Below are 12,031 nucleotides of genomic sequence, written 5' to 3'. Positions count from 1 at the left end.
ACTAGATATAAATTGAAATTAATAAGAACTTCAAGCACGAAATTCATGAAAGGTAGAAAAATATGATATATAAAAGATCCAGGCAAATGCCAAAGAAAAATTACCGAAGCAAAAAAGGCTGCAGGTCAATAGAGCATATGACAATTATTTTTTCATCTGTATGGACCAGAAGCTGTAAGTTTTAAAAGAATTTTTTTCTTAACTAAGAAAATGAAAATATATGCCAGTTATAACTTTATTTCTTGAAGTAGGAGGTCTCCTTTTTCTCACATTAGATGAGAGATATTTAAGAACATTTGGGAATTTAGAAAGGGTGGCAGAAGGTTTCAATCTAGGCCGTTCTCTTTCTTGCTTCCAAACCTAGAGAATCACATTTTGATGTGAAACATTCATATTATATCTTAACGATTGACATATCATTACATAGCCCAAAAATAAACTGACATGAAACTTAACCCGCCAGGTAATGTAACTTGATAATGGGTCTCAATATCATATTCATGAAAGCACAAACATGATCAGTGGACTTAAGCATCCTATCTGCAAGAGGAATTGCGCCACTTTTCAAGAAGATTAATATCCTTACAAAAAATAATACAAATAAAGTGAGGTATTTATATCTAAACTCATATCAGAAAATACGTACTTCTAAAATCCCTATTGATAGATATAATAAAAGAAATTAACATTAATTTGTGATTAAAAAATTATTTAATTTTTAAATACTGGCAAAAAATTTTCATTCAAACAAGTAAAATTATTTCTTACATGAGTAAATAATAACATTAATAATAAACTGAATAACTTTATTATTTAACATTTCTATTATAAAAGAATGATAATGTGAAGTAAATATTGTTACACACGGAAATTTCATTAAAGTATACAGAACAATAACTGTCTCTTTAATTATTAAAAATCTTAATAATCTCTTCTATAACAACAGAAATTAATGTTTCCTGAAATTCTAATTAATGCGTAAAATTATTCTATTTTTAACAATGTGTTTCATAAATTTCAATCTGTTTACTAGATGTTCTAATGTAAAACTGCAAGCATTTAGAATTAAATAAGCCATAAATTAATTCTTCCAAATTAATTATTTTTATAAACTATAATTGTTTAGATGATCAGACCTATCAATCAAAATAAACAATTATTAAAAAACACCAATCACTTTAACGATTAAGTAATAAATTTATTAAAACATTTGATAAGCAAACTAAATAGACAAGAAGTTAAGAATACACTTGTGGATCAAACTTGAAGATTTAAAACAAAATTTATTTACATTGATGTTTAAAAAACCGTTCTGAAAGAGAATATCTTTACCATGTTGTTGAAAGCATAAAACAAGTAAAAGTTTAATTGCATAAATGTTAAACAAACGAAATCATAATTAAAAACTTACATTAGGAACTTTAAACAAGCTAATACTAGGAAGCTGCTTGTCTTTTCTTTTTTTTTTTTACCTCAGATTGATAGCCCGTCTTGCAACCGGGACAAAAGCAAAACTTCCCCCTAATTATTCGTTATAATTATCAAAAAACAGACGAACAAATATTATATATAATACTGAAGTTTAATATTAGTTTTTAATCCGAAAATCCTGCTAGTGCACTGCTAGCGAATGAAAAAATAGTTGTCTTACTGTTTGGACTGCCAACTGGCGACAGTTATGCAAACATTATCCATTATGAGGGAAATTTTACATTAAGTCTCCATACCATACTCTATTCTCCATGGTAAAAACCATTGTCCCAATGGAGAGAGCCTATTTGCATTTAAGTGCACGCCAAATGGATATGCCAAGCTCTCAGCGCGAACGTATATCGATATTGCAACTTTTGAACAAAAACTTATTGAATAGTCTATTAACAAGTAATAAGAAATAATAAAAAATATCTAAAAATCATAATCTGTTCGCATTTAAAGAAATTGAGAAAAATTGTTTCTTGCAGAAGTTTTTCTTCTAACAGCGAAACAAAAGTATAAGTTCTTTATCTCGAGGTTGATTTTTCAAGGGCATGTCAGCATAAAATGCGCCATGTTACTGGTCCAATCAAATTCAATGCCCTTGCAACGTCATATCCTTGTTTCGTTTTCAAGAACGTATGATCTCCTTATCTACCGAAATATGTCGCCAAGTATAGGATTACTGTAAAACTATAACTCTTTTTTTTTAACAATTCTATAATTTATATCGTAAAAGATAGCACAAATATGATAGCTAGATTTGAGAGAAAAATACTGCGAAGCATTTTTGGAGGAATAAGTAAAATCGGTACCTGGTTTAGAAGATCAATTACGGAACCTTAGAAAGCATATAAAGAACCTGATGTGAATAAATTTATCAAAATTCAAAGTATTAAATGGGCAGGAGGAAAGCAAGGACAACCAAAAAAGCTTTCAGTGCCAGGCCAACAGGTACAAGAAAAAGAGGACGGCCAAACCTAAGATTTTTAGACTGCCTTGAAAAGGACCTACAAGTTTTAAAGATAATAAACTGGAGATCCTTGGCTAAGAGAAGAATGTCTTGGCATAGGCTTGTTGAGAAGGCCGAGGTCCATCCTGGGCTGTCGTGCCAATGAGAAGAAGAAAAGATAGCACAAATTAAATTTCCGTCTGACGTGTTCAACTTTTAAAAGCTTTTATATTGTTTTAAAAGCATATTTGTACAAATTGAAAAAGGTAGTACGTACAGTCACGGATGATTACTTAAATCCTATACCGCAATGGTCTTCTCTTAACTTGCAGCGGAGTTAAGGAGAAGTTCCTATTCACATTTTTGAGTATTATAATTTTTCCTATTATAATATAATGCTTAAAAATGATTTTTTAGCAAAAGCCATTGTTATAAATAAAACTAAAACGATTCTATTTAATACTTTATAGCATGTTTTTTAATGTTTAATTATTTTTTTACAAACTCGTTGATGAACATGGATTGGATGAGTATTTCTGCAGTTATCTGTGATCACGCATTTATTTTGTTTGTGATCGTGCTTTAAAAACATATTTCTAATGGTCTATATTATTTTAAAATCAACGGTAATGAAAATAAAAAAATTTATGTAATGGAACATCTTTTGGTTACCAAAAGGTGCACCACGGAACCCTAGAGTTCCGTGAAAAGATCCCTGTGGTTCCGAGAGTTAGGACTTGTTTTAAACGATTTTTGATTTATATCGAACATCTGTTTTGATTTATATCGACTTTTTTATGCGATTTTTTGATGATATTTTATCCGATCACTATTTATTTAATATTTAGATTATTTTTTTGAAATTATTAAAACAAAACATTGGTGGTAGTATTAACAAGGAAAAAAAAACTTACTCTAGTATTTCTCATAAAAATTTTCTTATCGAAAGAAAATAACCAAATTCAGGGAAAATAACCAAATTCATCAACAAAGAAATATGTTTCTCTAAATGTCCTTCTCACTGTTTATAACATATCTTTTTCGCTTTCATTTAAATGAAAACAATAATTCAGCGATTTTATTAATTTTTTAGTATACGCATAACACCGAAAACAAATCAGAAGCTGAACTAGATACTATTATTGATAAAAAGATGAAGAAAAAAATGATCTATTATATATTTTTAAAATAGTTGATAGTGTTCCTTTGGTTAATTTTTGAACTTTTAAATGAGAGTTCCGTACCCCGGGAAAATTGGGAATCACTGTACTGGAAAACAAAATTAATAGAGAAAAGGTACCGATTCATTTTAAAGAATCACCATACATTATTTACGCCCAATAAGGCTTAATTGATTTTGGTTATTATTACTGGTATTATGGTAACTGGTATTATTTCTAATAGGTACCAAGTATACTAATATACCAATATAAAAATTTTTGGTAAATAGTTGTCACTTTTTTTGGTGTTGAGGTAAACTAAAAAATTTTAAAGTGCATGATGAATTTTTATTTGCATTTTCACACTTTTTATTTATTCAGTTTACAGAAAACATACATTTTCATGCACTTTATAATCAGTTAGTTTATGGCTTCTTTACAAGAATATTTCGTTCAAGAAACTAGCATATTTTTAGTAATAAATTTGCTGTAATCGTGTGTTTTTTTTGTTGTCAATTTTATATAATATTTTGCACGATACAGTTCCGTAATTAAAAAAAAATTATTTACCTTTAACACCGAAAAATGAAGGCAATTATACACCAACAGTTTTGACAGGTACTTTAGGTACTTTTTTTTCTCCCAATGTCTATCTGGAGAATGGCCTTTCGTCATACAGGCATTTAAAGGTCAGATTTGTTGGCCACTGACTCAGGGGTACCATATTAGGTAGGCCAACGTTGCTCCCATAGTAAGGACAAAAAGTACATAGAACGAAAGAACAGCCATGCCCTGCCCGGGATTTGAATCCAGAACCTTTATGATGCCAGTTCCCTGATCCCTACACTGGCAGGTCGGTACTGGGTACTAGGGTAGTAGGTTTTTTTTACGGTCCACCAAAATGAATCAGTACCGGATAAATTGCTTGAATGCGGTAAACTCTTTAGAAGACGTGACAAATCTTAAGATGGAAAAAAAATAATAATTTTAAATAGTTTAAAATAAAGGCAACTTTTCAATGGTTTTGCACGAAAGATTATGAAATAAAATACTGAGTGTAACCTAAAGAAATCGAGTTAATATAGACTCAGTTAATTTTTTAGATAAAATGTGCATTTTTGTTATAAAGTTTATCTTAAAAGAACATTTTATACATTTCAAAAAAAAAAAGTAAAGAAAACTCAGTGGTTTTCGAACAATAATATTAACCTCAATTAAACCTGCAACTTCTTATCTGTTTTTTTTTAAATATATTTAGATATATTTAAATATATACTATATACGCATTATACTCACCTACGATTCAAATCCCTTTCTCGAACTTTCTATACTGGAGAAAAAGGTTCTCTATTTGAGTTTATCAACAATGAAGAAATGTAACAAGATAAATATTACACTTAACAGACAGAAGAACTCGTCGCAGTAGAAAATTTCATCATTTTCTCCTCTCTTACATGTTACGCGTGTGTCATGACGTCACGTCTTTGGTGATGTCAGTATCTAAACAAGCTCTTCTGAAATTCTTCTCCTACAGAAAATAAGTCCGTTATGTTCGACGTGCTTACAGTAAAAATAATTTACGGTATGAAAACTATTACTAATAAGGAAAAAATTCAAAGAAAACAAATGAAGTTATTATTTTTTTTTTCTGGAAATTTAAGAACGCCTTTCAGAACGATAGTTATCAGAGACAAGTTTTTTCTTATTTTTTAAGCAACCATTTCGGGTATCTTAATAGCGATAATCGGAAAATAAAAGCGTTATCGTTATTTATCAAGGTGTGCTCATGTTTTTTCAGCTGCTTGGCATTCACTCTTTGGCTTTCACCGAGTCCGGATAACGATATTCGTTAACCATAAACTATTTAAAAATTTTCTATATGTATAGATCAAGCTTTTGTTTGAATTTATAGAAAATGGTGATTCTTCAACCTGTGCCGCACACTATTTCGATACAAATGGCGGATGATGAACATTTCAAAGATGTAAAAATGTGGGAAATACAGACTCCGCCGGAAAATAGTTCAGTTTGGGCTATATTAATGAGTTATATTTTTTCTCCCTCTTCATCACTAGACAGACAAGAAAGATATCAACAACTTTTATTAGTGTTGAAAAAAAATAATGAACAATACCAATACCCTGATGGACTGGAACAAAAGCTTGAAAACGTAAGTAAAAAGCTTTTTAAATTTAATCCTTTCCGAAACAGTCGTTTCTCTTTTTATAAAGACAGCTTAATTGAGGCACTTTTCGATTACTTTAGTGAAATATTATATAAACGTTTAGGAAATAATGATGACACATTTGAACTGCAAGCAGTCTCAAATACCCTGAGTTGTTGCATTCATATGTATGAAATTGAATCTGATGAAAAGATGATGTACAGTTTTTATCACCCAGAAGATGAGCTGGTGAATGAAAGTGGTTCTTTCAGACAATTGATTTTATTTAAAAGACCTGACCCGTCAATGTTGACATACGGCTTTGGTTTGTCTTCAAGCTTTGCTTCAAAATTAAGAATCTCTACCCTCAGATTCGTAGCTAAGGAAACAAAAATGTCAAATGATGTTCTTTCGCAATTAGAGAATGTTATTTCAGATGAAAAATACGATGATAACTTTTTGAGTGGTGTTCTTAAAACATGCAAAGATGCAATACATGACTTATACAAATCATTGCACGTGGCACAAAAATTATCTGAATATGGTTTCAATGTAGATCCCAAAAAAACGGATAGCCGAGGGTTGTCCAGTTTTTATTACTGCATAAGTATGCATGACATTTTTGCATTACGTCGGCTATATAATTATGCAACTAACAGCATTGCGACACCGGAAAATTGTTTTAGAAATCCGAACGAAGACATTTTAGCGGCTGTGAAAGAGGTACGAGATACTTTGAAAAATGACTTAAAGATGGGATTTTCCCCGCTTGGTGATGAAAGAGAACAGGCTAGATACCTGTGTAAATCATATCTTCGTTTTAATGACTATCAGTTAAAGATTGTTCAAGAAATCTTACACATCAGAAAAGAGACATCTGATAAAAATTTACAGCAACGTAAGATAATAATTTCCATAATCGATAACTACTGTGAGTATTTTTATTTTGATAAGGGATCGCTGGAAAATGAATTTCTGAATTACGTCAAATTTAGCGCCTACTATGATAATATAGATGAGTCAACTTGTTTCATGTTTTTCGACAATTTAGTTTCACTGTATCATTTGGTGGATGAAAAAAATAAACATAAACATGTCAATGCTATCCAATCACTATTTCTATACACTCTATCTAAGAGGTATGTTTCAAAAGAGCAATTCTATTTTGTCCCACGTTCTTTTGAAGAACTGTGTAAAAACCCTGAAAGTATTTACCGATTCATGCCTTTTACTTATCGAACCGAATTTAAAGAGAATGCAATGATTTTGTCAGCCGAACTAAAAAAAACCTTTACACTTAGTCAATTCACAAATAAATTCGTGAAAGGAGTGGACCTTTTAAGAGAAACTATCACTAATGTACCAGAAATAAACAATGAATTTTTTGCAATAAAATTGCAAAATTATTTCACAATCGTTACAAAGAACAACTCAGAAATCAATATTTTATGTCTAGAAAGAATTATTCAGGTATTAGGAGAAATTATGTGCGCTTCGAACACAAGTGGCTGTATTTTTAAACATTTTCTTCAATCTTGCTTGCCAGAAGGTTTGGAAAAATCTCTTTGTGAATTACGAAATCATTGTTTTTCGCACTATAGAGAAAATTCTGCTCAAGGTAGAATAAATTTAGAGAAACAAAAAAGAAAACATTTAGCAGACCTTTTCGGAGAAATAAGAGATTTGTTCTTCATATTGAAACCTACAACTGAAAATTTTTTTTTAAGACTTGACGAACTTCTTATTAAAAGAAGTAAAGAAAAATCTGTAGATGGGTACATTGAGATTTTTCAGCACTTTCATCGATTTCAAGAACATACATTATTGCATCGAGAAAAGTATTTTATTGGAAATAAAAAAGACTTCGCAATTATATCAAATATTCTGCTTCAGTTTATCGACAAACGTTTGTCTATAAGCGAATTGAAGAAAATGTCTGAATCTTTAAAATTAAAGAGTGAAGATTTTCTGACATTGAATAAATTAGATACTTACTTTAGATCTTTAATATATATTACTGAGTACATTTCTGAATGTAATAAAAACAGTGAAGTATATCCACAATTGATAAATTGTTGCAAAAAACTGAATACTGTGATTGATATTCATGGAACAAAGCCTATATCTGAAGTAAAAAGTACAATCTTGGATATATTAAATGATTTTAAGCAAATATATCGTAAAATATTTGATGAACTCGATAAATTAAATCGATATGATCATTCTATTATCACTCTATTAAAGAATCTAACTAAAAGATTAAAAAACTTTAATATTTTTTCTACTATAGAATCAATTCAGCTGATAGAACATATTTCAGATTTGCTGTTTGAATCTAATAGAAAATTTAAAGAAGCTAGAAATATTTTAAAAGCTTTAAGCACAATTGAAGATTCGCACATGACAGAAGAAGAACTTGAAGATCTTTTAAAAAATGTAATTTTGCCTCATAAAACGAGGAAAAAAGTTTTTGAACATATTTTACAATCTGAATTCAAATCAGCTTCAACATGCCTCGAATTTGAACCAGTTTTGAAAGTAAAAGATATCAAAGATAATTTGGAATTGAATGTAACCAAGGAGCTAATGGAATTATTTAAAGAGGAAAAATATCGCACAATTTTTCTCAAAATGGATTTGCAACCTGAAATAAAACGCAAAGTATACTACGTCATGAATCAAAAAATTTATTTTTTGATAGATAGAATTAAAAAGTTTGAAAGAATTTTAATTAACAGCCAAGAAAACGTTAGATATTTATGGCTAAAAAGTGACAATGAAGCCATGAAGCAGCATATAAAAATTTTAATGTGCGAAAGGTTTTTGAACGAAGGAGAAACCAGAGTTTCTTTAGAAATGTTACTGTTTGATTGTTTGAACATCTTGAAAGATAAGGAACTACAAGAATTGTGGGAAAAAACTATTAATATGTTCAATGGAATAAATCTGAGAGATTTTCTTTCTCATGGAAGTCCAGTTGTAGAACTCGTTGTAAATTTTTTGGAGCCCGAAGATTTGCCAATGACATTCATCCAGAAAATACTGGAACTGATCAGTGATAAAGAAGTTTTAATTTCGCTTTGTGAGTTGTGGATCTCAGTAAAGCCTTGCACTCTACAAGAACTGGAATCGATTCTTGAGTCTGATGCTGAAGATGAATATTCTAATTCGAGAAAAAATAAAAAAAGTTGTCCCAGATGGAAAAATTATTTCAAGCTATTGCCTCTGGAGATTTGATGGTTTTAAATTTGGTAAGTTGATTATTAATTATTTTTTAGTATTATTTATTCATTTACTAGGGCGATAAGTCTCCTGTTTGCTGCCGCTCAACTTCCTCAATGTTTTCAACGCAATAATTGTTGCGAGTTAGTCTAGAACAGTTTTTTTTTCCTCTAAAAGTTGAAATTATTTACTTCAAATAAATAATATGCAATGAAGAATTCTTTTTCTCTTAAAGAATATTTTAATGGCTTTTGGAATTTTTAATCAATTCTTGCAACAATAATGATAACTTCACTGCATTTTTTTCTTAATGTACCTATCTTAATCATGTTACGATGCTTATAAAAATTAGCACCTGTTTAATACAATGCTTATAACTTGATTTCTAAATAATCCATAAATTGTTGTTCACAAAAGTTGGAAAATAAATCCTCCAAATTGATTCCATTTTGATTTTTTAAAACTACACGAATGAAGTTTTTGTATCGAGTAGGATTAAAAAAAAATTTTTTTTTTACAAAATGGCAGTGTTAAAAGAAATTCAAAATGTGAAATAAGTTGCTTTTGTGCATTTTTTCAAATAAGTTTTCTTAAAAGTTTTAATAAAAAATAATCATAGTTGTAATCTAATTTTAAATTGTTTTTTTTTTAATCAGAAAAATACGAAACGAAGGCCTAATAGTAGTTAAAATGGTAGTATCAGTACAGAAGTAAATGTAAGGGAGCTTAAAAAACACAGTAACAAAAGTAGTAAAAAAAATTAAAAAAATATTTTGTATCTGTTTACACTTTAAATTGATTCACGTAAATAATTCTACAATTCGTCCACTGGGTGCTATAATAAAAACGGAAGATAATACCTGTTTTTAACAAATTGAATTAAAACTGTTGTTATCTAAAAAGATACAAATACTGTTAAGTTCTACAGAAATTATAGCCCATACATGTAAATAGTACAATTTTTAAACACTTAGACCACATCTTTTAAAATATCTTAATTTTAAAATACAAATTGAAATAAAATCTACCCGAGAAAGTTAACTTTATACTCTCATAGGAATACAATTCATGACTGAATTTTTGTGACCCATCCTCACTGTAAAATAGGATCAACCAAATAGTTATTTTGATAGTAAATAGTACCTTGTCGGTTCAGTGCAAATAGTGTAATGTATTTTTTACAATGGATAATATCTTACATTTCTGCTTCTCACTTGAATTTTATGAACTCGAATAAAAAATATACTTTTTATACACCATGTAGGAGAGGGTTTTTTTGTTTTTGATATTGCCATTCTAAGAGGGCGAAAAGGTATCTCATAAATCCAATCAGGAACATAAGACAAATTCTATCAAATTAAAGCTTTATAGTTCTCGCTGAAGAAAACGATTAAAATCGTTCTACAGTACTAATGTAACTGCTTATAATTGTGTCCTTTAGAATTGATGCTAAAGATAGATTGCCAAAGAAAGTGGAAGTTAACAAACATTTCATTATAAATAATGAAATCAAGATAGTTCTTAAACGTATCTTTAATCACAGAGTTTCTGTTTATATTATTTAAACCCTTAAATTTGTTCGATTGAATGTAAAAATATACATTGAAAACAATATTTTATTTGAGTGGACTGAAAACCTAGTTACGAAAATAGATACAAGAACTATACTTTTTTGTGCATGAAAAACTAATAAGTTCGAAATTATTGTTCGTAAGGTCTTAAATTTAATCTAGTTACGGAAATAGATACAAGAACTATACTTTTTTGTGCATGAAAAACTAATAAGTTCGAAATTATTGTTCGTAAGGTCTTAAATTTAATCTAGTTACGGAAATAGATACAAGAACTATACTTTTTTGTGCATAAAAAACTAATAAATTCGAAATTATTGTTCGTAAGGTCTTAAATTTAATCTAGTTACGGAAATAGATACAAGAACTATACTTTTTTGTGCATAAAAAACTAATAAGTTCGAAATTATTGTTCGTAAGGTCTTAAATTTAATCTAGTTACGGAAATAGATACAAGAACTATACTTTTTTGTGCATAAAAAGCTAATAAGTTCGAATATGTTGTTCGTAAGGTCTTAAGTTTAATCTAGTTACGAAAATAGATACAAGAACTATACTTTTTTGTGCATGAAAAACTAATAATTTCGAAATTATTTTTCGTAAGGTCTTAATTTAATCTTATTCGATTCAATGTAAAAATAAAAAAATACATTGGAAGCAATATGCTATTTGTTAAGAAAGCAAAATTTGCATTCCTGCCAACTCTTCCGGAAGATTTTATTTTCATATTTAAAGTGGTAGTAATTATATACTATTTTTTCTTTTATAATATTAATTTTTAAAAGATATTGATCACCACTATTCTTACAAAAATGAAGCACATATATTAATATGCGATACTATCATGGTTGTCACTCTTGCTAAAGTCAGTACTACAGGCGCCTACGGGCACTACATTATGATGAAGGAGTGAAGTGTCCGTCTAAGTCATGGTTGTCAACTTAAGTTTTCTCAAATACAACGTATTTGTTTGCTTAAAAGTTGAAGTTTTAATTCCATTTTAATACCACTGGGAAAAATGATAATGGAAGGGATTAAAAGTTGGCAGGTATGGCAAATTTAATTATGTAAGTAACTAGACGCGTGTCTTGGAAATTTTAAAAAGCGGTAACGAAATTAAAACAAATGTCGATATTTTAATTTCTGTGTAACAACCACTAAAAATTGTTTTCCAAAGAAAGTATGTATGCATGAAAATTCAAGTTTCTGAACCACTTAACGATAAAATAGTATATATTAAAATAAGAAAAATCTTTTAGCAAAATATCCTAAATTTTCTACTACTAATTAAACTTTTCAAGGATAGCTAGTACCTTGTAAGAGTAAATATTATACTTTTTGTGCATAAAATCATAATAACTTCGAGATTATTTTTCGTTTAGTCTCAAATTTATTCTTATATCATACAAAGTAAAATAAAATACATAAGGAACAGTATGTAATTTGTTTAGACTTCAAATTTAGTTGCGTTAATCGATACATCATACAA

The 12,031-nt window shown here is 29.1% G+C and overlaps 1 protein-coding gene and 2 long non-coding RNA genes across 3 annotated transcripts in view; 1 reads left to right on the top strand and 2 right to left on the bottom strand.

Annotated features, from left to right (window-relative positions):
* LOC139426670 (uncharacterized) overlaps nt 1-12,031 on the bottom strand; it is a 74,674-nt gene that overhangs the window by 24,324 nt on the left and 38,319 nt on the right. The gene's annotated exons all lie outside the window — the stretch shown is intronic.
* On the bottom strand, nt 311-5,018 carry LOC139426669 (uncharacterized). Its single transcript, XR_011637900.2, has 2 exons — nt 4,882-5,018; nt 311-360 (listed from the first exon to the last, which is right to left on the bottom strand). It is a non-coding gene; the product is annotated as an uncharacterized LOC139426669 (long non-coding RNA).
* Nucleotides 5,487-12,031, top strand: part of LOC139426668 (uncharacterized) — a 41,287-nt gene continuing 34,742 nt past the window's right edge. The window contains exon 1 of the mRNA XM_087151149.1: nt 5,487-9,000. Within this exon, the coding sequence (XP_087007275.1) occupies nt 5,501-8,986 (3,486 nt within the window). The 5' untranslated portion in view covers nt 5,487-5,500 and the 3' untranslated portion in view covers nt 8,987-9,000. The remainder of the gene's footprint in view (nt 9,001-12,031) is intronic.

Source organism: Parasteatoda tepidariorum, chromosome 9 (genome assembly GCF_982258835.1).
Source record: "Parasteatoda tepidariorum strain Cologne lab strain chromosome 9, Ptep-v5.0, whole genome shotgun sequence".
Lineage (NCBI taxonomy): Eukaryota > Metazoa > Arthropoda > Arachnida > Araneae > Theridiidae > Parasteatoda > Parasteatoda tepidariorum.
This window is presented reverse-complemented; position numbering and strand designations above follow the sequence as displayed.